Source organism: Nicotiana sylvestris, chromosome 4, assembly GCF_000393655.2.
Source record: "Nicotiana sylvestris chromosome 4, ASM39365v2, whole genome shotgun sequence".
Lineage (NCBI taxonomy): Eukaryota > Viridiplantae > Streptophyta > Magnoliopsida > Solanales > Solanaceae > Nicotiana > Nicotiana sylvestris.
Genome location: NC_091060.1, coordinates 1,686,453 through 1,713,863, shown reverse-complemented (window position 1 = coordinate 1,713,863; position 27,411 = coordinate 1,686,453). Strand labels below are relative to the sequence as shown.

General features: G+C 39.2%; 2 protein-coding genes across 2 annotated transcripts; both read left to right on the top strand.

Moving 5' to 3' along the window:
* Positions 1 to 410: 410 nt before the first annotated feature.
* Positions 411 to 8,269, top strand: LOC104233158 (DNA-(apurinic or apyrimidinic site) endonuclease, chloroplastic). The gene is made up of 12 exons (XM_009786494.2): positions 411 to 517; positions 601 to 754; positions 830 to 912; positions 2,258 to 2,337; positions 2,477 to 2,734; positions 2,833 to 3,158; positions 4,068 to 4,175; positions 4,433 to 4,570; positions 4,661 to 4,708; positions 5,075 to 5,155; positions 7,380 to 7,539; positions 8,115 to 8,269. The coding sequence occupies exons 1-12, from the start codon at positions 468 to 470 to the stop codon at positions 8,267 to 8,269; spliced, it is 1,641 nt and encodes a 546-aa protein (XP_009784796.2). The 5' UTR covers positions 411 to 467.
* Positions 8,270 to 12,186: 3,917 nt separating this feature from the next.
* Positions 12,187 to 26,883, top strand: LOC104233159 (uncharacterized). The gene is made up of 11 exons (XM_009786497.2): positions 12,187 to 12,594; positions 13,301 to 13,388; positions 13,487 to 13,578; positions 13,683 to 13,801; positions 14,041 to 14,156; positions 14,226 to 14,353; positions 14,426 to 14,512; positions 25,703 to 25,763; positions 25,842 to 25,882; positions 25,961 to 26,081; positions 26,444 to 26,883. Exons 1-11 carry the CDS (start codon positions 12,230 to 12,232, stop codon positions 26,501 to 26,503), a joined length of 1,278 nt encoding a protein of 425 aa, XP_009784799.1. The 5' UTR covers positions 12,187 to 12,229; the 3' UTR covers positions 26,504 to 26,883.
* The last annotated feature ends 528 nt before the right edge of the window (positions 26,884 to 27,411 follow it).

The window sequence follows — 27,411 nt, the reverse complement described above, 5'->3', positions numbered from 1 at the left end:
TTTGTATGTTATATACAGAAAATATACAAATTTTATATACTTTTGCACCTATCAGATCTAATAAATTTCGGTCGCAGGCTAAAAGTGATCTTTGCCCGATAATTACACTATTTGACATAACTTATCTTTCCAAAAATGAAGTTATTAACAATCTCTAAAGAACATGTATGTTTCTTATTTAATACTATAAAAACAACATTTTCATCCGCCTTTGCCCTTATTATCGATTATATAAATTTTCATTTATCTGTTTCACTTTAAATTTATTTCATGCCAATATTAGATGAAATAAGAATAAAATTCTCTATTTGCCAACCTAGCTTCGCGCCTCCAAAATTTCCTCTTCACCATTTGCTGCCTCCTTTGGCGGTCCCCCACCCCCACCCCCCACCCCACCCCACCCCCCACCCATAAAAAACTCCACTAACTCTTCTTTTACCTCCTTCATATAATAATTCTTACTATCAATGTTACAATATCTCAAATTAGGCCTATATAATTACATTAATCCCCACAGGTATTAATTATATTATCACTTCTGTTTTGTCTTTCAATTGTTTTCTTTATTTTTTCCCCTAATGACTGTTACTTTTTTCTCAGTGTTGGAGTGATTTTAAGGAAACCCAAGTTTCAAGTTTTGGCTTCTGTGAATTTTACGATAATGGGGTCTAAAAAAAGACCCTTTTTAACTTCGTCAGCTATTGCAAAGTCAAATGAACCAATGGGTGTTGCAGCAGAAAAGGGTGTTTCAAAGGTTGAATCTTTTTGACAAATTAATTTTTAGTAGGAAAAATTAGTTTTTTATTTGAATTTTTGTTGTTAAATGTAGGAAAATGGTGACAAGGAGATTCTTGTGGAGGATATGGAAACAGTAGAGAAAATGACAGTTCCACAGCTCAGAGTGAAACTTAGGTATGTGCTCAATGTTTCTTGTGACGTTGTTTGACTGGCAGAGTGTAGAAAGAAAGAAAGGCTGACTTTTGAAACTTATGGTCTAAAATAAGTCGTAGTTATTTGTATAAAAAAGTATCGTTCTTTTTGGGACATACTAAAAATAGTATTATCAGAGTTGAAAAGCGCAAAAAAGTTCTAAGGTCTGTTGGGCCTTTAAGCGCAAGGCACAAATAAAGTGTGAGCTTTAACGAAGAAAGGCGCAAATGGAGAAAAATAATAAATATGTATGTATAATCCAAGACTAATATCTATAAGCAACAACAACACCAAACCCATTGTAATCCCACAAGTATGTACGCAGACCTTACCCCTACCTGAGTAGGTAGAGAGGCAAACTAATATCTATAAGCATGAATACCAAATATATGGACAAAGAAATTGAAGAAAATTTACGATAACGTGAAATATCAATTGTTTAGTATCACCTCTTAAGGATTACGCTCGTTGGCAAGGAAAGTTATGCCTTCTGTATTGCTTCTTGTCATGATTTCCCTTGCTAGATATAGGGAAACTATATGTGTGACAAGAATGTGTATATGAAAAAGTTTTTCTAATTGCTTCTTGGTCATAATTTCCCGTGCTACATATATAGAAACTATATGTGTGTGAATGATTATCTGACAGCCATAACAAGTCTATACTTGTGGAGAAGTTTTTCCTTAAGCTGCAAATACTTAAAATTATCCAGGGATTGAAGGTAATAGCTGTTGTAGCGGCATTCAGGGTTTGGTGGCGTGGAATTGACTTGGCTTCGCCAAAAAGCCTCATCTTTAAAAGCTTCGAAGCTTCCAAGTTTACTTGTTTCATGTTATGGTTATAGAGAATAACTCGGTGGATAAGCTTCCGTGCTCTCAACCTGGTTTGGATCATTTAACGGCCACATTCTTTACAATCATAAGCTCGATCACGAGGGTCCAAATCAGGGTTTCTTAAAACATGACTGTGAGGATTCATATAGCTTTGCTAACTTGCCTGGAATTGAGGCTTAGTTGTTGTATTGTTGTTGTTGTAGTGAATGCTTAAAATTATCCTTAGAAGTTTGAAAAAGATGTGCTGCCGTAGTAGAGCTAAAAGGTTTTGACCCTTGGTTGGAGCCACTAAGCAATTGGCTTGTAGCATTGTACCATTCAGCCCTAAGTGATTCCACTGGAACTTGAACTAGTTGGTCTAAAACCTCTGTTCTGATGACATTCCACTTCAGAAATGATTTGTGTTGGAAAAGTTTACACAATGTGTCATGTTGTATTTTGCAGCAGCTTTCACTTTGATCCTGTGACATGAAAGCCAGTTTTCTGTCTTTTAGGAGTCTTGGGATTCCTTCCAGAGGTACTAAACAAGAGCTTGTTGCTTCTTTGAAGACATTCCTCGACAGCAAACTTAATGGTACTCTTTTCTAAAAATTAATTTCTTTAATTTGGAAACTGACGTAAGTCATTTATCTAGGTGATTGTTATTATTCTGTGAACTCCAAAATCCAAAATATAGCAGAAAGATACTTTTAACCCGTAACTTTCTGCTATAGATGCAGGCAATGGATCTGTGGCACAGGAGGATCAAGTATCGTCTGAGAAGAGTCTAGGAGTAGTCGATAACACTTCAAAAAGGAAGGCTAGAAAAGTGTCAAGTAACCAAAGAGATGTTGCTGCATCAGAGGTTTCTAGTACTAGGAAGACGAAAAAACGAGTGAAAGAAGACAACACCAAGGATACAAGTGCTGACATTATTGTTAAACAAGCTGAAATTACCCTAGGGCTCTCCGCTGAATCTAATGACATCAAAGGTGCTTCGGTGTTTTCTGTCTGGTTATTTTGCACCTTGCCTTACAGTACATCTTTGCTTTGCTTTGTCAGTGTATTAAATGATGAATAATTTTGATAGGCAAGAAGACTGTACGAGCAAAGAGAAAAGTTTCATCATTGACCGCTTCGGCACACATTGGAGTTTCTGAGGGCGTGGATATTTCTGTAAATCAAGATGAACCTTGGACTATTTTCGCTCACAAGAAGCCCAAAGATGGGTGGATTGTATACAATCCTAAAACAATGAGGCCAGCTCCTCTTTCTAAGGATACAAAACATGTTAAGTTATTGTCATGGAATGTCAATGGTTTGAGGGCTCTATTGAAGTTAAAGAATCTTTTGATACAGCAGCTTGCCGATAGAGAAGATTTTGATGTTCTATGCTTGCAGGAAACTAAACTACAGGCGAGCTCTCATTTTATCTTTTTTCTGCTTGTAGGAATCGACTTGATATTGTAATAGATATTATCTAAATAAGTTGCACAATATATCAGTCGATTATCTAACTCGTCAACCTTACAATGTAGTGAGATCCTTGTAAACATAACTTAGGATGCAGGTGATGCTTCACCTTATAAATGTATGGTCTTTATTTGCACAACAACAGAAATTGTGTGAAATGGAAGCATTGGTCAATGCCTTCAAGGCAGATATGTCTCATTATGTTTTTTCTCTTAATTTTAACTCGATGAAAGGAACTCTGTGTCTTTTACTAGTTATATGTGTGTGTATGGATACACAAATGCCGTTAGCTTGGAATGCTTGGGGATGGAAATGAGGGAATATCTAAAATACTTGGATTTAATCAGATACAACTTGAAGATTTTGTAGGTTATTTGATCAAGGGTTGAGGAAGACCTTATAAGAACTCGTCAATTTATGTTGACAATGGTTTTTTATCAACCATATCCACTTTTTGTTCAAATTCTTGGTAATCAATATTCTCACACAAACGTGCACATACATATTCATGAGTGTGTGTGTGCGCGCGTGCGTGCGTGTGTATTCTCAGGTTCCTTAAGTCTACTTGCTTCCTAGTTGATACGATTCTTCAAATTTAAGGCTCACTGTCTTTTCAGAATCTAGAGACTGCAACATAAACTGGACTTCTCTTTTATGATTTTGTTCCTGTTAAACTAAGTTCTACAAACTTTAGTTGTTGGTGTACCTTGAAATATATGGAATATTACGTGCTAATGCAATAATTCCCGTACACTGTGGAGATTACTACGTGACTAGTAGAGACTTTGTTCCTTCATACAACAAAATCTTTGTGCTGTCTTAGCTAATTTAATTTCTGATTCTTGGAAGCAGGATAAAGATGTTGAAGCAATCAAAGAAAGTCTCAGTGGCTATGAGAATAGCTTTTGGACATGCAGTGTCGCTAAGCTTGGGTATTCCGGTACTGCAATCATCTCTAGGGTATGAACCTTTTTCCCTTCCCTCTTTTTTTCTTCTCTTTTTTTAAATAATTTTTTTTTCCTGTTTTCTTGATTGGGAGTAGCAGATTTGCTTCTTTATGTAGGCCCTCTGTGGGGTGCCATACTTTGGTCTCTGAGAATTTTTCTTATAGAGGAGGAGGAGGAAGAAGATTGAGGCTCTATGTGTTCTTTCCTTGATTTTTTTAAAATTCTTTGGTATATAACCAGTATTCTTCTTCTGCTTTCCGCTTTTGACAGATCAAACCACTTTCTGTCAGATATGGTCTCGGTATACCTGATCATGATACTGAAGGACGACTTGTCACGGTGGAATTTGATAACTTCTATTTACTGTGTGGATATGTTCCAAATTCTGGCGATGGACTACGACGATTGGTAGTCCGCTACGTCTTATATATCTTCTTTGCATTTGTTATGTTATGCATTTCCTTTTACGGACATGGCTAACAAGATGTTCTTTGCCAGACGTACAGAATTACAGAGTGGGATCCTTCTCTTGGCAATTACATGAAAGTGAGTGTTGCTTTCTTTAGTGACATCTTATGCACCATATATTTATTTGTCTACAGGTACATCCTTTTCGAGGTTAAGTTCTTTTAGATTTTCATTTTTGAATAGGCATCTTGAATTTCATGAATTTAAAATCTTCAAGACATTTAACCTTCATTCATTAGGTCCAGCCAGGTATACTTCCACTTTTGTCTAGAAGTCCTAGTTGTTCTTACTTTGCTGCTATTTTTTCAAAGTCATCCAAATTCTTGGATTTTCTTCCCCTATTTTTTTTTGGGTGTATCTTGTTTATTCTGTTCCAGGCATTACTACTTGGGGTTTTTAACCCGTAATCTGCAGAACATTTTTAATTCTTCTGTGGCTTTGCAGGAGCTAGAAAAGTCAAAACCTGTTGTTTTGACTGGTGATCTGAATTGTGCGCACGAGGAGATAGATATTTATAATCCTGCTGTAAGTATTTTTACCATCACGTCTTAACATGTATATGATGCAAAAGCAGTTTATGCTATGTGAATCATAGTGTATATTCCAGAAAAGAGAAGAAAGAGCAGTCAGTGGTAGCATGTGTCTTTTTTCTTTATATCTAATTTGTCGTTTTGTAATCTTCCTTTAGATGAACCTGGTTGTTCTACTATATAATTTACGCGAAACATGAAGTAGAGTTGCCGTGTTCTCCTTCTCTTTCATATTATGGTAATTTTAATGGTCTCTAGCTGCTTGAGATCTTCTTCCAAATCTGTTTTCTAGTTCCTCTTCCAGTGAATCTTCAATAGCCCTCACTACTACTTACTGACCATACAGATGCATTCACCTTCTGTAATGTTGGAGACATCTATAAGTTACAGGTCTAAGTAAGTTTATGTCGGACTTGGGGAGGTGTAAGAACAGATTGAGCATTATTACTTTTTATAGGGGTCAAATGTTCGCGAAAGATTTTAAGTATTTGCACTTGTATGCACATACGTTACGGAAAGTACTAGAATAAGAAGAAACCAAATAGACAGCAGCATCAGTAAAGCTACATGGCGTTTAGTGACTCTTGATATTATAGTTGTAAGAGAAGATACAAAATAACATCAATAATGCCCCCAAGAAAACAAAATGAAAGCTAAAACTAATCAATCATTAGCAGATTGAAATGATACTACAATTTAAGGTACTACAGTTTAAGATGATTTTTTTAGCATCTGTTTTTTTTTTTTTTTTGAAATTGGTAACATTTTTGTATTAAATATAAACATGACTACACTAATTCAGTGTAGCCATCCATAATTACAAAAGGGAGTACAAAGAGAGACAAACTAAGTCTCTGTAAAGCTCATAAGAGGTCTAAAACATCAAAAATACATTCACTCTCTTCTAAGCACTCGTGTTTACACCAAAAATAAAAGAGCGTAAGGCAGCTCATTTTCAACTTTTGTATTGTACTATGTGTATCTTCAAAACATCTTAGATTTCTTTCTTTCCAAATTGTCCACCATATACATGCAGGGACAATCTTCCATCTCTCCTTCTGGCCAGACTGCATTCCATCTCTTTTCCAACTTGTTAGAACTTCCCTGATTCTCCCTGGCATAACCCATTGAATCCCCCTCAGGTTGATGAATATCTTCCTTAGACTCTTAGCATCTGGCTTTAAGAATAGCATTGGAATTAAAATGAAGGAAATTTTATGCAATTACAATATACAGGTCAATATATTCTTTGAAAGCTAATAGGCATAGAAAGTGTTCGAAATATCTACTGGAGGGAAATAATTGTCTATTTTATGAAAAAAAGATGAAGCATGGAAAAGTAAAAGCACCAATAACCTCTGATTTGTGATTCCAAAATTAAACTTTTAGCAGGAAATATTCTACAAGCAAGTGGTGAATTGCTTGATAGTGTCAATAGAATGTTCCTACGACCAAAAAAAAAAATAGTTGTCACATTTTGCTTTGTTATAGTCAAAAAAATAATTAGTTGTCACATTTTGCTTTGTTATAGTCAAAAAAATAATTAGTTGTCACATTTTGCTTTGTTATAGTCAAACTGAGTGGTCACTGATTGCACGTTAAATGTGTTCTTTCGTGATTTTAATATGCAACTTATAGTCCTCCTTGGTGTATTTTCTGAATTCCTAAAAGAATGAACACTTCTGCTCGAAAGTAGGTTACATGACCTTAGGTAACCGAAGAGTGAACTAAATTAAAACTAAGGGAGTATTAATTTTGCAAGTATTTCCAGTTGTCATCTTTTGCACTTTAAAAATAAGGACTAAGGAACCTTGATGGAGCAGCTAATTGTAAGTTGTATGGGGCTCTTCTTGCTCCTCTTTTAACTGGCATCTAAAAGCGATGCACTACAAATAGAGACAAACTGCTTGAAACATAAAAGATCAAAACTTGGCAACTGCTTGTCCCTGTGTTCAAATCTATAAGCCTGACCTAGCACCATGGAAACTTATTCGGTTCTCTTCATCTACTAGGAAAGTTCTTGCGTTTGTTAAAGAATCACAATAAAATGTTGGAAAATATCATTGCTAATAGCAGAATGGTTACTTTGCAACTTAAGGCGTGATATTTGCTTGTGGATTTTACATTGTCTTCAGTTATTAGTTTAACTTACCAAAGTTACTTGCGGTTTAGTTTTGATATCATTCTAATTCGTCGTTCTGATTTTTTCCTGTGCTTAGGGAAATAAAAGAAGTGCAGGATTTACTGAAGAAGAGAGACAGTCCTTTGAAACAAACTTTTTAAACAAGGGGTTCGTAGATACATTCAGGAAGCAGCATCCTGGTGTCGTTGGTTATACTTACTGGGGTTACCGCCATGGTGGACGTAAAACTAATAAAGGTATTTGAACATTTATTCTATTATGGTGCTATGTAACTTGGTCCTCTGCTTCCTTGGGCCGTTCCTATTATAACAAATTAAGAAACCAGAAATATACCTCAGTTTTTGCTCAATATACTCTTCTCCATAGCCCCTAAAATTAGATATTTTTGCGTATCTCATTTTGTGTTTTACTGTCTAGTGAAATGAGAACATTGCTCATTTGATAGCGTGATTGTGAAAGTTATACTCTTTCCCACCTAGGTAAGAGGAGTTTGAACCCCTTACATCAATCTGCAATTTAGAAGAGCACTTGACTAGGTATTTGGGTCGTGATAATAGTTGTATTTTTGCTTTTTACATATCGATCTGCTTAAACTACTCGTCGGACATTCTATTCCTCCAATCTCTTGCTACATGGTGGACTTCCGTATTTGTCACTCCTTGACAAGATAATTCCAACATCACATTTTTGTTCAATATCATTTCCAATTAAGGGTGTCGTTTCAGGTTGTTTGGTGTATGATTTACTCTCTATGATCTTTTTTTTATGACCTTTTTTGCATCTTTTTTCCATCTGGGGTACAAAATTTCAGGATGGCGACTCGACTACTTCCTTGTCTCAGAACGCATTGCTGACAACGTGCACGACTCCTACATTCTGCCAGATGTAGATGGCAGTGATCAAGAGCGGGCGGCGCATTGTATGAACCAGCGTGCGGACCGTGTGAATCATCAATACAATATTTGATTCACACGGTTTTCTACCATATGTAGTTCAATTTCATTGTTTTTACTTAACTTAAGAGTTAAGAGAAGAAAAAAAGTCTTCTTTTTTTCATTGTCCAAGAATGTTTTTCAAAACAAACATAGGTTTTTTTTATTTCAGTCATCCAAATTATCTATAAAAAAAATTAGATAGAATAACTTCGACCTTGTCAACTGCTAATGAAAGAACGAAATCCGGGTATATACCAATACCTATTACGGGTAAAAAGATGGAGATCGAAAGAAATAACTCTCGCGGTCCAGAATCAAAAAAAGAATCCTTCGGGGCATTAAATAGCTTGTATCCATAGAACATCTGGCGTGACATAGATAATGAATAAATAGGAGTTAATATCATTCCAATTGCCATTACAAAAGTAATTAGTATTTTTGGAATTAAAAGATATTTTTGGCCGGTAATTATTCCAAAAAATACTATCAATTCGGCAACAAAACCACTCATACCTGGTAATGCAAGGGAAGCCATCGAAAAGCTACTGAACATCGTGAACATTTTTGGCATTGGAATAGCTATTCCGCCCATTTCGTCAAGATAAACAAGGCGGATTCTATCATAAGTCGTTCCCGCCAAGAAAAAAAGTGCAGCACCAATAAATCCATGAGATATTATTTGTAAAAGGGCTCCATTAAGTCCCGTGTCGGTTAGAGAACTAATTCCTATAATTATGAAACCCATATGAGAGACAGAGGAATAGGCTATTCTTTTTTTTAAATTCCGTTGGCCAAGAGATGTTAAAGCTGCATAGATTATTTGTATTGTACCTATTATCATCAACCAAGGAGAAAATATAGAATGGGCATGAGGTAATAATTCCATATTGATTCGAATTAATCCATACGCTCCCATTTTTAATAAAATTCCGGCTAGAAGCATACAAGTACTGTAATGTGCTTCTCCATGGGTATCTGGTAACCATGTGTGTAGGGGGATAATGGGCGATTTGACAGCAAAAGCAATAAAAAATCCAATATAGAATATTATTTCTAAAACCACAGGATATGACTGATTAACTGATGTTTCAAAATTTAATGTTGGTTCATTAGAACCATATAAAGCAAGACCCAAAACTCCCATTAAGAGAAAAACAGAACCCCCCGCCGTGTACAAAATAAATTTTGTAGCTGAGTACAGACGTTTCTTTCCTCCCCACATGCATAGAAGTAGATAAACAGGAATTAATTCTAACTCCCACATGATGAAAAAAAGTAAAAGGTCCCGAGACGAAAATGATCCAATTTGACCACTGTACATTGCTAACATGAGAAAATGGAATAATCGAGAATCTCGAGTAACTGGCCAAGCCGCTAAAGTAGCTAAAGTAGTGATAAATCCTGTTAATAAAATGGGTCCTATAGAAAGTCCATCTATTCCTAATCTCCAATGGAAATCAAAAAAATTGATCCATTTATAATCCTCCACTAGTTGGATTAATGGATCATCCGATTGGAAATGATAACAAAATGCATAAGTCGTTAGAAGGAGTTCTAAAATACATATACATATCGTATACCACCTAATTACCCTATTTCCTTTATGGGGAAGAAAGAAAATTAAGGAACCCGCAAATATTGGAAAAACTACAATTATTGTTAACCAAGGAAAATAATTCGTAGTAAAGACAAGATACACTTGGACCATAAAAACCCGTGCTCAAAATATTGTGATTTTCGAGCACAGGTTTGTCGGTAAAAAAAATTAAATGGATTCAAGTAGAGTTTTCTCGAACGTATCAATAAGCTAGACCCATACTGCGAGTTGTTTCATGCCATAAATAAACTCGGACACTCAAGAAATCTGTTGGACAGGCGGATTCACATCTCTTACAACCAACACAGTCCTCTGTTCGTGGAGCAGAAGCAATTTGTTTAGCCTTACAACCGTCCCAAGGTATCATTTCTAATACATCGGTGGGGCAGGCTCGGACACATTGAGTACATCCTATACACGTATCATAAATCTTTACTGAATGTGACATTGGGTCTATACGTTTTTGAATGTTAGAAATTAGCGCAACCCTCGTGTTTAGTTGCCATCGTTGAGTTTGGAACCCTGAATAGACTGTCGGTGATAAGCCGGAGGAAGGCGAGGATGACGTCAAGTCATCATGCCCCTTATGCCCTGGGCGACACACGTGCTACAATGGCCGGGACAAAGGGTCGCGATCCCGCGAGGGTGAACTAACCCCAAAAACCCGTCCTCAGTTCGGATTGCAAGCTGCAACTCGCCTGCATGAAGCCGGAATCGCTAGTAATCGCCGGTCAGCCATACGACGGTGAATTCGTTCCCGGGTCTTGTACACACCGTCCGTCACACTATGGGACATTATTGGTGAACCGAGTTATTCAGTATTTGTGTTGCTAGAAGGTAACTATGAAATTAGTTAAGGTGTACACAAGTTGGTTCGGATATCATATCACGATTATCAAAAAAAAAATAAGACTAGTACAATGTAAAAAATTACGATAGTCAGGTCACAATGCGACTACCGGACACCATATAGAAATGAAAAAGTTGTAAGTTCCTTTATCAGATTGACAATCGGGTGTAAGTTTAAGTGACCAAGAGAACATTTTACCTAAAAATAATACAGTTAGATGATAATAGCTTGAGTATGGAAATTTATAAAGGACTAGGCTCTGCTTGTTTGGTAGCGTGCCCATTATTGGCTTGATATTTTCTTCCTTTTTCTTTCCAAACCTTCTACTTTCGTGTAATCTCTTCTTTTTAGTTTAACCATTTGATGCACAGAACTCGTTGACCCGACTAATTCAGATTTCCATCGTACGAAGCATACTATGTTGGTTATAGGCTCCTTATTTCATTTGGTGCTCGGAATTCATTCGTCTGGTTAACTCAAATTTTATCTGATCTAACTCTAACTAATTTGGATTGCATCGTAAAAAGTCCATTAGTGCTCCCTACCAAAGAGGACTTGAGAAGAGGACTTTACCCTCAGGATTCAAATCCGAGTAGAAATGACACCAGGTAGCTACTTTACAGGGCTATTATTTAGAAATTAGTCAATGTGTCCTGAATTTCAGTTTTTCAGATCAATTTTTCAGGATAAAAATTTTCCGAGTTGTCGTGAAGTTAAAAAATTTAGTTTAAAATTTCAAAACAAAATAAATACCGACAGTATAGTACATCATTTTACCACACTTCTTGGTGGTAGTCTTCTGTCCAATACTTGTTTGACAAAATTACGACAGTGAAATTCAAAAATAACCAAATTTACAAGTGGTCATTCAAAAATAGCCACAGTTTCAAAGTCATCGAAATTTAGCCACTTTTCATGTAAAGATAAATCTGAACGAAAATACTGTTCAAAATCCGGAAAACACTCCAGCATAATATACTGAAGTTCCAGTATAATATGCTGGAAGTTCATACACATGTGCTCCAATCTCCAGTATATTATGCTGGAACTTTCCGCGTGTTGGAGTTCTAGCATAATATGCTGGGAGTTCATAACATTTGACTTTGCAAATGCTGACTATTTTGAATGACTAGTCCGAAAATTAGCTAGCCCATGCTATTTTTACAAGTTTATGCTTCTATTAAGTTGGTATTTGTTAGGATCAAATATTATTCCTCTTTGTTCTACTGTGATAAACATAGGTAGAAATATTTAATAGGAAAGAAATAGGGAGAAAGAAAAATAAAAATACCAAAATAAATAAATAATAATAATAATAATAAAGAAAATAAAGCTTGATCTCCCTTTTTGAAGCAAACTAAACTTACTTCATCAGTCTAAATAATCATATGGACCCCACATATGACAAGTTCAACCTACGTGTACAAATTCAATTGGTCAACTGAAAATCTTAAACCAAAAACAATTAAGTAAATAAGCAAATTATAAAACGACCCAAAAAGACAGCAAAATACACACACACACACAGTGAAAGAGCCTCCGCCATGGCAGCTAAAAAACGGCCGTCAAAGGTGGCGCCGGCGAAAGGAACCGCCGTAAATTCGCCGGAATCATCCATAAACAATCCAAAACCTAAATCGGATGACTCGTCACCCATAGCGCCGGCGAAAGTTTTGTTAATTTTCAAAATCTCTTTAATATTCTTAATCCCGTATTTTTACTTGATATTTTATCACTATAAGATCGAATCGGAGCTCCGGCGATCGATTCTCATCAATGCGGTAATTAGTTTGATCGGATTCTTCGGAACGGTAACTATGATTCCTGTTGCGTCTAAGTATATGTTGAGAAGGGGTTTGTTTGGATTGGATATCAACAAAAAAGGCACTCCTCAAGGCTCTATCAAAGTGTAAGTTTTTCTTTTTGCATAGAAAAAGAAATTGAAGTTTAATTTACTTGAAGTTCACGCATAATTTGTGAATGCAGTAGTTGAATTTAGTACTGATGCGAATTTATTATACCTTACTTCTATTTTGATAGTCCTTGTTTGAATTGGTTTGTTTATTAAGAGAAAGAAAGATTTTTGAAATTTGTGGTCTAAAACAAGCTATAGATATTTGTATGACTAAATCATCTCATTAATGGTAAAGTTAAATCATTTCTAGATATAGAAAGATAACATTCTTTTTTGGGATAGACTAAGAAGGAAAGAGTATTACATAAATTGGGAGGGAGGAAGTACTACATAATATGTAAATTTCAAACATGTAGTATGATCTGCTTAAATTCGAAAAGAGACATTCAATTTGAATAGAAGGAAGTAGCTTTTTGCCGAGCATGTGTCCATCTAGAACCTTTTTTTTTTGCAAAGTAGAGTAAAAAAGATATTTTTGCTGAATTGAGTGTCGGACATCATTTTTAGTGATGAGAATGTCTTCTGGGACCGTTTCGGGAAGGCCTAAATGCAGGTAGGACTGTTCTTTTTCTGGGACAAGGGGAGTGATTTCTCAACATAGTTAAATAAGAAAGTTTTTATAGTTAAGAATCAACCTCAATTAAGTTTTCCAGTGGTGCTCTGAAGCAATTTATGAGTGACTCGTATTGATTTTATGCAGACCTGAGTCACTAGGTCTTATTGTTGGGGGTGTGTTCTTGGTCGTTGCGATCTTGTTTCAAACTTTCAACTTCACAGCTGATTCAAATGTAAGTAAAGTTGCAAGCTTTGTGTTTTTTGGAGGTTTTTTTATTGCTTGAGGTCTGTTGAAGATGATCTGAATACCTCTTGACTTTGACTTTGGCAGTGGCTTGTTGAGTACAATGCTGCATTATCTTCAATCTGCTTCATGATGCTGCTTGGGTTTGTGGATGATGTCCTTGATGTACCTTGGAGAGTGTAATCCATTTCTATCATATCTAAAGGCTTCTCTGATGCAACTGGGACCTTTTGAAATCTTGTCAGCTGAGATTCTTATGAAGTTCATATAATATTTGAAACAGGAAACTGCTATTACCCTCCATTGCAGCCCTTCCGTTGTTGATGGCATATGCTGGGCATACAACTATTATTATACCAAAGCCCCTTGTATCATATGTTGGATTAGAGATCTTGGATCTAGGTAAGCAGCCTATAATTTCGTCATGCTTCTATATAAAAACCTTTAGTTGGAGTTTGCTAGATTTGCTTCCTTTAGTTGGAGTTTGCTAGATTTGCTGGAAGTACTCGAAAGTTTTGAAATGCACATTTAACATGCTTAAAGTCGTCGCTAACATGGACATAATTTTATACCACTTCATATCTTCATCATCTCCAATTGTTGACTTCGACTCGATGCTTCATTCTCTCTTGGTTTAACAGGACGGATCTACAAATTATATATGTGGCTACTGGCTATATTTTGCACAAATTCTATCAATATCCACGCTGGTATCAATGGCCTTGAAGTTGGGCAGACAGTCGTTATTGCAGCAGCTGTAAGCTAGAACTGTTCTCTAAGTATCAGTTTGACGATTGAATGTCATCTAACGCTAGTGTAATTACAGATTTTGATACACAACATCATGCAAATTGGGGCATCTGCTGATCCTGAATACAAACAAGCCCATGCCTTCTCTATTTACCTTGTTCAGCCAATGCTTGCCACTTCCTTGGGTTTACTTTCATTCAACTGGTACATCTTTGAATAACCTCAGAGTTCTCTTTCAGCAATATGTTTTACTTACTCTCCCCGCTGTCATTGCAGGTATCCTTCCTCAGTTTTCGTTGGTGATACCTTTACATATTTTGCTGGAATGACCATGGCAGTGGCTGGAATCTTGGGTCACTTTAGGTACATCTCTTCTTCGTGCTCTTTCTTGCCGGTAAATTCAGCAGTGCTTCTGCTAGTCTGCTTCTTGAACCATTTGATTGCTTGCTCGCTGTCTTAGGAAAGAAAAGGTGGTCCCATTTTCCCTTGTCAGTTTCACTTTTCTCATAGTGACTCCAAGGTGGCTGTCTGGCTGATGACTTGAAACCTAAGTTTTTCCAGTAAGTGACTGGAGTATTGTCTTTATTTATTTATTTTAAAAAGTGACTGGACTATTGTGTGAGCAACACAAAAGTGGCACCACTGGATGCTAGTCCTGTTCATGAAGGACCTACCAGACAAGCCTATAGCAGGGATAAAGTACCCATATTTGAAGAGGAAAAAATTGAAGGATCTTTGGACTCACTAATCCATAAAGAAGTTCTCAAGAACCAGCTTTCAAAGAGGAGAATAACATTACTTCGCCCCTAAAATGCTTGTTATTCACGCATGCACGCCCACACGTTTATACAGTGTACTTATTTTCGCAAAAATATGGTGAGAGTACAGTGTGGATTCTGCATAGACTTGTCCTTCCTTCAGAACTTAAAAGGGATATGGAATAACTAGTTTGTTCTTCTCTGGTCTTAGCTAATCAGACTATCTTCTCCTTTTGTTTGCATCATTCGTCTTTCTTTCTGGACTCTTGAGAACGGTGTATTAGAGATGATGCTCTTCCCTTTGCCGTTTATTCCCATGTTTATGAACTGCTTTTTCCTTTGAGCTCCAAAAAACCCACAGGATTAACTCTGTACCATCTACAGACGTGAACACTAGTTTTCTCCCTCTTCCGTTTTACATGACATGCATATTATTATGATAGTAGTAGAAGATTTGTCACGGGCTTAACTCCAGTAAGCTACGTGCGGACAACTAGACAGCCTTTATGCTGCTGCTAGCTTCAGTCCTAACCCAAAATAAGCACAGATTCGTGCTTAAGGAATGGCAAACGCACAATACACAAGGCTTGAAAGATAATGAAGTAAAAGACACATAAGAGTTTGGAGACCAAGGCCAATTTTCGGATTTACTTGATATACAAAAGGAAGTACAAGCTAAGTATATGAGATTTGCCTTCTAGCAAGGCTTAAGCATATCTATTTATACACAAAAACGTGCACTGATGGGTATTGCTGGCAGTGGACCCGTCCAGCTGTGTGGCACAACTTTCTGCTGGCATATGTGACTTTCATCATTGTGTTGGCACAAAGCCCGTCCAGCTGTTGTCCACTAATCCCTACTGGCCCAGATTGGCTCCCATGATTGTGTTCTTACCCAGCTGTGCAGCACTTGTTTTTGTTGGCAGAGAGTGGCTGTCATGATTGACCCAGCGGGCCGTGGGACCGTGTCTTCCATGTGCAAAGATTCCCTGACCTTTAGCAGCCAGGGTTGAGGCCCCTTATGCGGGAAAATCAGTCGTGAATTTGGCGGGTTGGCACATTCTCCCCCACTTGAAATGGCGACGCCCTCGTCGCCGCAAAGTTTCAAGGAATTGGGAACTTGATCTTCGAACTGCCCTTGCTCCATAACCCCCTTGTCTCCGAAGGGTTCCTTTGACTGACTGGCATGCCCCTCCCTAAGAAACTCTTTGGATTGTTTACTTGAATCCTCCGACTTCCGACTTCGGAGGTGCCATGTGTTTCAGATTCATGGCTGGAGATAACGCTCCTGAAGTAGAGTCCTTATTAAGGACTCGATATTTGCCTTCACACAAGGTCTTGTCAACCTTGTTCTCTGTCGTGGTAGCCAAAATTGTGGCGTCTTCCTTCTCGAAGCCCTTCACAATTTGCATTGCGGACAGTTGACTATCGACTTGCGGCACCCGAATTGTTGGTACTACACATGGACCCCTTGAGTCATAAATGTAGATCTGGTCAAGATAAGGGCAAATGAACGCTTTAACCTCGTCCCAATAGTCTAGCCCCAGTACCAGATCAAACACATCCATGGGAGCGACAACGAAATTCACACTCCCCAACCAAGCTCCCAAGTTGAGCTGTACATTGCGAGCAACTCCAAATATGTTGGTGGGTTTGGAGTTTACCGTCTTTAACACGGCACTATCGGGACTGAACGCAAGGCCAAGTGACTTAGCCCTTGCTTTAGTCACAAAATTGTGTGTCGTGCTGGTATCTACCATAATGCGAACATGCTGTCCGTTCTGTTTTGCATCCACGAACAGGGATCCTTTCTTCCTCATCTGAGGGCCCTTGCCTATCGCCACGTTGTCTAACGTACGACCCATTTTTGCAAGGTCAGGCTTTCATTGGGCAACCTGCTTTAAAGCAGGCTCCTTTACCACAACTGCGCCCAATATCAAGTTGGCAAGATGAGCTAGATCTGACGGTTGTTCAACCTGGCTACTAAGGGACTACAAACCGAGTCAAACCTGGCTTCTAAAGGCCAGGGAATCTTTGCACATGGAAGACACGGTCCCACGGCCAGGGGATCTAGCTCATCTTGCCAACTTGATATTGGGCGCAGTTGTGGTAAAAGAGCCTGCTTTAAAGCAGGTTGCCCAAAGAAAGGCTGACCTTGCCAAAATGGGTCGTACGTTAGACAACGTGGCGATAGGCAAGGGCCCTCAGATGAGGAAGAAAGGATCCCTGTTCGTGGATGCAAAACTGAACGGACATCATGTTCGCATTATGGTAGATACCGGCGCGACACACAATTTTGTGACTAAAGCAAGGGCTAAGTCACTTGGCCTTGCGTTCAGTCCCGATAGTGCCGTGTTAAAGACGGTAAACTCCAAACCCACCAACATATTTGGAGTTGCTCGCAATGTACATCTCAACTTGGGAGCTTGGTTGGGGAGTGTGAATTTCGTTGTCGCTCCCATGGATGTGTTTGATCTGGTACTGGGGCTAGACTATTGGGACGAGGTTAAAGCGTTCATTTGCCCTTATCTTGACCAGATCTACATTTATGACTCAAGGGGTCCATGTGTAGTACCAACAATTCGGGTGCCGCAAGTCGATAGTCAACTGTCCGCAATGCAAATTGTGAAGGGCTTCGAGAAGGAAGACGCCACAATTTTGGCTACCACGACAGAGAACAAGGTTGACAAGACCTTGTGTGAAGGCAAATATCGAGTCCTTAATAAGGACTCTACTTCAGGAGCGTTATCTCCAGCCATGAATCTGAAACACATGGCACCTCCGAAGTCGGAAGTCGGAGGATTCAAGTAAACAATCCAAAGAGTTTCTTAGGGAGGGGCATGCCAGTCAGTCAAAGGAACCCTTCGGAGACAAGGGGGTTATGGAGCAAGGGCAGTTCGAAGATCAAGTTCCCAATTCCTTGAAACTTTGCGGCGACGAGGGCGTCGCCATTTCAAGTGGGGGAGAATGTGCCAACCCGCCAAATTCACGACTGATTTTCCCGCATAAGGGGCCTCAACCCTGGCTGCTAAAGGTCAGGGAATCTTTGCACATGGAAGACACGGTCCCACGGCCCGCTGGGTCAATCATGACAGCCACTCTCTGCCAACAAAAACAAGTGCTGCACAGCTGGGTAAGAACACAATCATGGGAGCCAATCTGGGCCAGTAGGGATTAGTGGACAACAGCTGGACGGGCTTTGTGCCAACACAATGATGAAAGTCACATATGCCAGCAGAAAGTTGTGCCACACAGCTGGACGGGTCCACTGCCAGCAATACCCATCAGTGCACGTTTTTGTGTATAAATAGATATGCTTAAGCCTTGCTAGAAGGCAAATCTCATATACTTAGCTTGTACTTCCTTTTGTATATCAAGTAAATCCGAAAATTGGCCTTGGTCTCCAAACTCTTGTGTGTCTTTTACTTCATTATCTTTCTAGCCTTGTGTATTGTGCACTTGCCATTCCTTATGAAGCACGAATCTGTGCTTATTTTGGGTTAGGACTGAAGCTAGCAGCAGCATAAAGGCTGTCTAGTTGTCCGCACGTAGCTTACTGGAGTTAAGCCCGTGACAAATTGGTATCAGAGCGAGGTTAACAGAATGGCAACGGATAGAGATAATGTTGATCTAGGCAACATTCGTGGAAGAGACGAGTCACCAACCCGGAAACTAAATCTGGGCAGTAAACCAAAAAGGATAGGGACGAGCAAGATGCGAGATCCCACCATAGCATCAACAAGTGAAGTACCACCCCCACAACAAGTTAGCCATGGTGTAGATGGAGGTTTGGTTGCACTTCCTTTGGAAATACGAGCAAACCTGATTGAGGCTGGTTTAACTGCTTTAAAACAACGCCTTGAAGTTGCTGAAGGCAACTTCTGCTCGCTTGAGTCTACTGCTCTAGAAGAACTGGGAGACGTCAAGGAGACTTTAGATCGTTTGACCGATGAGCACAAGGATGGACTGACCAACCTTGAGCTTAAGCTGACCGAGGCTGTATCAGCATTGCACGGGGAAGTTGAAGCCCTAAAGCAACAACTGAAGGCAGTAAGGCTTGCTGGAGGCACAGAACATGTTACTGTGCGTGAAACCAAAATCCAGGGCCCAAAACCGAAGGAGTTTAGGGGCGAACGAAATGCTCAAGATGTAGAGAACTTCCTCTGGAAGATGGAAGACTACTTCGAGCACCTCAACATCGTTTTGGAGGCTGCCAAGGTTCGTGCAGCAACGATCAGTAACAAGGGGAGTTTTTCTCTCTCTAATTACAAAATCTCTCAGGCACACTCCCCGAGGAGCTTGAGAACATGGAATAATGAGATTTTACAAACACCATCAGAGACCAAACAGTGAAGCGAGCCTATCCCTGAAAACAGATCCGGCGTACACCCTTCCAAGCGCCGCCACGCGCGGCTAACTGTCCGGCGCACCCTCACCACGCGCCGGCGCGTGAGCAGCTTTCCAGGCCAGATTTCATTTTTTTTCTTTTTGAACAGCCTCTTCGCTGCGTTGTTCCGACCACATCCATATATCTTCTGTGAATGTTTCCCACATGCTCCACATCTCATGACAAACTTCTAAATTCTGACAACTTTTACTTTTTTCCGGCGTTGGGGACCCTTTTCCTGCAGTGGGGAGCCTTCTTCTAGTCTGATTTGATTAAAACATGGTTCGTGATTATGGTAACAGTGCTAACAAGATTTTTTCACGTCTGGGGACAAATCTTTTGATATTTCTGAGGATTTCTCTGCTTCCGAAAGGTGGTACGATTGGGTTGAAAGGAGAAGAAATTCAATGCGTAGAATGACAGTTAGTAGGAAGGCAATGCTGTGGATTTGCGACTTAATGCACATGGCGTCTGCATCCAGAGGAAATAAGTACAATTCTTGGAAATTAACTGATCATCTACATAACTACTTATGTTCTCAAAAGTACAACAGGTACGGTAGATTCATAAGTATTGTGGCAGTTCAAGGGGAGAGGAGATCAGTCATTATAATTCCTGAACTGTCTCCTAACAAAGGAAAGGGAGGCATAGCTGCAAAAATAGAGAAGTTTATCCTCGAAAACACAGTCAACGTAGCTGTGCAGAATCCTCAAACCCAGGAGATCACATATGTAGCAACAATTGACCAGAGCAAATGGCAACCTAAGCAGGGGAATCTCACTTTCGTACATCAAAGTCGGCGTATCAGCATCCCTGGATCTGTTGCTTTAACAGATAATGACACTCTTAACAGATGTTTGGTTGGATCCTTTATTGGGAAGACATAAGCTCCCACTAGATCGGAACTAAGAAGATGGGTCGCAGATAGATGGAAGTTACCTTGCGGCGTCCAGATTTATGACCTAAACGAGCAACAATTTCTTTTTGAATTTCCCAACAAGAAGTTGGCAGAACAAGTTATGCTTGGGGCGTGGAGATGGAAACAAGAACCCATCAAATTGATTTGGTGGTCGCCGGGGGCCAGCTGCTCTTCGGCAGGTCTCGTTAGTGAGTCTCTTTGGATTAGGGTTATTGGCTTACCTTTTCATTTATGGTCAAAGGAGGTCATGGAGGAGATAGGGATGAAATGCGGCGGATGGGTTGAAACAGAAGAAGAAACGCTTCTCAGAAATCATCTGAAATGGGCAAGAATCAGAGTAAGAGGACCAATTGACAAAATTCCTAAATGCATTGAAGTGGAAAATGACGGTCTGGATTTCTCCAAGCCAATTTGGTGTGAATCTACTCCGACAGTGACTGTTGATTGGAGGATTACTGAGGAAAGGGAGTCTAGGGCTATGGTCTGTGTTTAGCCACATCTGGTGGCAGAAGATATAGGGGTTAGGGTGGCTGGTCACGTGGGAGAGCACGGGGAAGTGTCACATTTTAAAATTGGAAAACTAAAGGGGCATGCAGAGCGCGTGGAGGCTCCTGTTGTTGCTAGAAAAAACTCTGGGGCCAAAGACTCAAGTTTGGGCCTGGTTCAAAGGCCATTTATATTGCAGAAAGGAATCGGGCCAGAATTATTTTTGAGTAATCCACAAAAGCCCAGTCTTGTAATGACTGGTTATGGGGGAGAACAAGGGGAGTCATCTAACTCCAAATTGGGATTGTTGCTAGGGCACGCTGAGTACGTGGAGGATTTAGGGTTAAATGGTCCGTCTCTTGGGCCTAAAGAATCGAATTTGGGCCGGGCCCAAAGGCAGGAAATTGGGCCAGACCAAATTTTGTGCTCTTTCACTCCTTTAGAGCCCAGACCACTGAATATAGTGGATTCTTTCCTCGTGGAGATCGAAGCTATCCAAGCTTCACAGTCATGCGACTCTATATCAATGGTGGATTCAGCCGAGGTTGCAAAAGAAGATGCTAATGTTAGTTATCAGAATCAAAATCTTCTGCGAATTTCTGAAGGAAATGAAGAAAATTTCCATGATGCAGGGCCGGATATCGAGGGAACGGGCATAGAAAACCAAGAAAATTATGGGCTATAATTAATTCGAGTGGAACAATCTCAACACTGGCCAATTGAAGATGTCCAACCGCTAGATGTTCAAATTCAGATGGCGGAGTTAGAAGCTTCATTATGGGTTCACCGAAATGTTATGAAGCTAAGCAAGCAGTTTGGGGTGGACTTTCAGGGATGTGAATGGGAGGCCTGGTCTCTGTTCATGAAATTGGAATAGAAGAGGCACGAGAAGCGAAAGGAAACTAGTGGTTCTAACCCATATACCCCAAAACAAAAGGGGGGGGGGGTGAATGAAGTCAAGAATCTACAATTTGGCATCAAATTCAAAGAAAGCGGATCAAAGAGCAGGGGAACAAACAATTCTACCAGTTATTGATGAAGGTACAAATTATCATGGAACGTGAGGGGTTTGAATGACTTTGAAAAGAGAAGTGATAAAATCTTTAATGCAAGAATGGAGAGCAGATATCTATTGTTTTCAAGAAACAAAGATGGAAGGGGAGATGGCGCATTGGTTAGGTCTTTGTGTAGCAACAGATGTGCAGACTATGCAGGTTTAGAGTCTAATGGGAGGAGGGGAGGTATTCTAATTATGTGGGACAAAAGGGTGTGGGCCGGGGAATTAGTTAATACAGGGTTACATTGCATCTCCTGTAAAATTTCTTCTCTGAATAGGAATTTCTCTTGGTTCCTTACTAGGGTCTATGCCCCAAACTGTAGAAGGGAGAGAGAGGAGCTTTGGTGGGAGCTGGGTGCGATTAGAGGAGTTTGTGAAGGTGTTTGGGTGGTTTGTGGCGATTTTAACACTACTAGATATGCTACTGAAAGAAAGAATAGCAGGGGTATTACCAGAGCTATGAAGGATTTTTCAGAAACTATAGAAGATCTAGAGCTTGCTGACCCTCCTTTATTGGGAGGTAGGTACACTTGGAACAATCATGATTGTTCTTCAAGAATCGATAGATTCTTGTTTTCAGCCGAGTGGGACGAGGAGTTTAACAATATTAAGCAATCCCTTCTTCCTAGAATTGTCTCTGATCATTGCCCTATTTCTTTGAAATGTGGGGAATGGGACTTCTCAAAATCTTATTTCAAATTTGAGAATTGGTGGATGGAAGTGGAAGGGTTTAAGGAGAGGGTGGTAGGATGGTGGAATTCATGTGAGATCACTGGAAGGCCAGATTATATTCTGGCTTATAAACTCAAAATGTTGAAAGTTAAGTTAAAGGAGTTGAATGTGCTTAATGGGGGGAGCTTGAAGAGGAAGAAAACTGAGCTTTTGAACCAAATTCAAAACTTGGATCTTTTGCAGGAACAAAGACCATTAAATGAGGCCGAATTACTTGAGAAGGCAAGCTTGCACATGGAATTCCAGGATATTGCAAAGAATGAAGAGATAGCTTGGAGACAAAGATCTAGAGCTTTATGGCCGAAACAAGGTGACAAAAACACCAAGTTTTAACTTCCAAGGTGAATGCAGCATTACAGAGGAAGATAATGAATTGTTGCAAGGTGAATTTGAAGAACAAGAAGTGTTTGAGACCTTGAAGCTATGTGCAGCTGACAAGGCACCGGGCCCTGACGGCTTCTCTATGGGGGTTTTCCATAATTGTTGGGAGACTGTGAAAGAAGATGTCATGCAGACCATCAGGAACTTCCACAACAATGAATATTTTGAGAAGAGTTTCAATGCTTCTTACATAGCCCTTATTCCAAAGAAGAATTGAGCTAAGGAGCTCAAGGACTTCAGACTGAATCAGTCTCATAGGAAGCATTTACAAGATCATTTCCAAACTCTTTACAGAAAGGCTCAAGAAAGTGGTGGACAAGCTAGTGAATGGGCATCAAATGGCCTTCATAAGAGGCAGGCAAATCATGGATGCTTCTTTAATTGTAAATGAATGTGTGGACTCCAGACTTAAAGGGCAGGTTCCTGGAATTCTTTGTAAGCTTGATATTGAGAAGGCCTATGATCATGTTAATTGGAACTTTTTACTCAAAGTTCTTTAGGATATGGGTTTCGGTAGGAAGTGGATCAACTGGATATCTTTCTGCATCAAAACAGTTAGATTTTCCATTTTGGTCCAAAGGGCTTTTTTCCTTCTGAGAGAGGTTTGAGACAAGGGGATCCCTTATCACCTTTTCTTTTCCTCTTTGCTATGGAAGGATTGAACCAAATGTTAAGAAATGCAAACAACAATGGTTGGCTGAAAGGTTTTAAAGCTTCAAACAGGAGGGAGATAGTGTGGAGATCACTCATCTTCTTTATGCTGATGACTCCTTAGTTTTTTGGGAGGCAAAGGCAGATCAACTAAAATATCTAAGAGTCATTCTTGTTATATTTGAAGCAGTCTCGGGGCTCCATGTAAATTGGAGGAAGAGCATGTTGTTCCCAGTTAAAGAAGTAGATGATATCCAGGCCCTAGCAGCTATACTGGGATGTGAGGTGGGTTCTCTACCAACTATATATTTGGCTCCAAGAACAAAGCGCAAGAGATATGGAATGGGGTTCTTGAAAGATGTGAAAAGAGGTTGTCAATATGGAAGAGCCAGTATTTATCCTTGGGTGGAAGGGTGGTATTGGTTAATAGTGTCTTGGATGCATTGCCTATATATGTAATGTCTCTGTTTCCCTTACCAAGCAAGGTAAGGAAAAGAATTGATGCACTAGGAAGGAACTTTATATGGCAAGGAAACCGAGAGAAGGAAGCTATTCATTTGGTTAATTGGAATTCCCTTATCACAAGCAAAGACAAAGGGGGCTTGGGTGTTAGGAATCTTAAAGCCCACAATCAGAGTTTACTAGTGAAGTGGCTTTGGAGGTACAATCTGGAGGTTAATGCTTTGTGGAGAAAGGTCATCCGTGCCAAGTATGGACAAAATGGACTATGGTGCTCTAACATTGTTAATAGTTCACATGGGGTTGGGGTATGGAAGTCAATCAGACTTCACCAGAATACTCTGGCTGATAATACATCCATAAAGGTGGGTAATGGAAGGAAAACACTTTTCTGGAGTGATAACTGGTTAGGATATGGCCCTCTCAAAGAACTTTTTCCTAATTTTTTCAGCATTGCAACATCGCATACATCCACTTTAGACAATGCCTGGGGTCAGCAAGGATGGAGTGTTACTTTTAGAAGGGCCTTGAATGATTGGGAATTAGAGAGGGTTGTGGATTTCTTTAATATCTTGGAACGTTTCCAAGGTCTTGGAGAAACTGAAGATAAACTCTGTTGGAACCTTTGCAGGAGTGGGAATTTTACGGTCAAATCCGCATACACTCTAGTTGCTGCTTCAAACCAACAGTTAGAACAATGGCCCTGGAGGTATATATGGAAAGTAAAGGCACCTTTCAAGGTGGTATGTTTTTCATGGTTAGTTGCAAGAAAGGCTTGTTTAACCCAAGAGAACGTGAGAAGAAGAGGTTTTCAGCTATGCTCTAGATGCCTATTATGTGGTTCAGCTATAGAAACTAATAGCCACTTGTTTCTTCATTGTCCTTTTACTGACAAACTGTGACAACTCTTTCTTAATATTGTGGGCCTTAAATGGAGCATGTCAGCTCACACTTGTGAATTGTTGAAGTGTTGGAATTACAATGGGGATATAGTGAGACAAAAGAAATGGTGGCGATTGGTTCCTGCGTGCATATGGTGGACAGTCTGGAAGGAGAGAATTTTAAGAACTTTTGAAGACAGAAGCAATTCTTTACAGAAAATCAAGATGAAGTGTTTGCTTTTGTTTCATTTCTGGTGTAAAGAAAGTTATGTTGAGGAGGCAGAATCTTTAGTAGACCTGATAGGTGCACTGTAATCCTAGGTTGACATAGCTAGTTTTTGTTCCTTGTAAATATAGCTTGGCACTGCCCTAGTGCTGTTTATTTTTAATATACATGTTACCATTATAAAAAAAAAAAAAAATACTAGTTTTGCTGCACGTCGGTTTTATAGGGAATATGTGAATTATTAATTGAAGTAAAATCTTAAAACTTGCCAAAATCATAGAGTGGTATAACAGTAGAAGTACATCAAACATCTTAGATGTACCAAAATAGACACACTTAAAGTATCACATTGATTGTGACAAAGCAACAACGACCCAGTAAAATCTCACTAGTGGGGTCTGGGGAGGGTAGTGTATACGCAGACTTTACCCTACCTCGAGGGAGTAGAGAGGCTATTTCCGAAAGACCCTCGGCTCAAGAAAACGAAAAGAGAAAGCGAGTGTCACTATTCTATGTGCTAATGACTTTCAGTTTCTATAGTTGTAGAGATATTTGTTTAATTTTCTTCATTTGAAACTTGAGACTAATGAGTTTAGTTTTGTCGATTTCCTTTCAGTGAAACACTGCTTATATTCTTTTTGCCGCAAGTCCTGAACTTCCTACTATCACTACCTCAGGTTCTCTCTCTCTTTCTCTCTCTCTCAATTAATTTTGGATCTCTAAGGACTCATTTTAGTCTCTTGAATTCCTTTCAGCTAGCTGGTATTATACCTTGTCCAAGGCATCGGCTACCTAAGTAAGTTCTCTAATTGCAGTTGCTCAAGTTTTGAGTTTCCAGTCTGTGTCTGAACTAACTAATCTTGGATCCTTTCAGGTTTGACCCTCAGACTGGCTTATTGACCGGAACAAATGATGGGACACTAGTGAACTTTTTCTTAAGGCAATTGGGCAGAATGTCGGAACAGTCCCTTTGTGTTGTGCTACTGGTTTTCCAGGTAAATAACTTTTTCTTTCTCTTTTCATTTTTGCTTTTTACGCTTTTTCTATTTAAACAACGTGGATTTTCAGTCACTTCCTGATTCATCTGTAGTCATTACCTGTTACCACAGATGATTGGTCTTAAATCACAAAAAGGGTGATATATTTTCTAGTTAGTCAACGTAGTTATGCTAATAGTAACGCTGATTATAGCGTCCACAAACCTTGAGCTCGTGAATTGCATGTTTCCCTCCGTCTTCTGACCAACCAGATAGTGGCATTCTTCCTGTTCATGTGCATAACTATTCACACGATCTCTCATCAGATATGTTCTTATACATGGAAGGAATGTCAAGGTTAACAAATGTTTGTTTTACAGGCCATTTGCTGCTGCTTCTGTTTTCTGTTGAGGTGGCTCCTTACAGGATGGTATAAATGAAGCTAACACTAGAAGAGCTATTTCATTTTCGACGAAAACCAGAGGAATGAGTAACTTAATCCTGCATGAATATTTTGAAGGAAGTGGTAGCCTATATATTCATGCATGGAGTTCAAATGAACTCATGCTGTTGGATCTTGTAACCTATACCAAATCCGTAGGAGAACTTCGTTAGCTACCGTGTTGGCACGGTTTTTTTTTTTAAAAAAAAATTAATTTAGGAGAATCTATAGTGTTTCCACACTTCCCCTCTGGCACGGGTCATACTTAGTTTTCTTTTTCTTAGATTTTGATGTTGTAGAACGCGTGTATCTTGGTAATTATGTCCGTAATGATCTCGCCTTCTCACCTAATTCGATTATTTTGAAGGCTTGGTAACATCTTTTAGAATCAGTAACTTGAAATCTTTGAATGCTCCTTTTTTAAGTCCTGGGAGTTGTTAGATAACTGAATAGTTCAATTCCATATCAAGACACTCATTATATTGCCTCTTTTTTCTCACAAAATTAAATATTTAACATTAATGTGTATTCGGATCCCGCGCATAACGGGAGCTTAGTGCATACGGGAGCTTAGTGCATCGGGCTACCTTGCCCCTCTTTTTTTGTGTGTGTACCAGGAATAAAACTTTTGATGCAGAAATCGCTCGACAATCCATCCCGTTTATGCAAGTTCATGCATATTGATGTAACTATTGATTGACTTTCGTTCACTTCTTCATATATACACAATGCATCCAAAGAAAAAAGAAAAGGATCTTTACTCAAATAGATGGCCAGATTCACTGTTTACATCTATACAGTAATTATACATGATTATATTTACATGCATCTTATACATGAATTACACATATTGTACGTCTATTTTTAGTTTAAGCGATTGGATGAATATATCATCCTATTGAACTC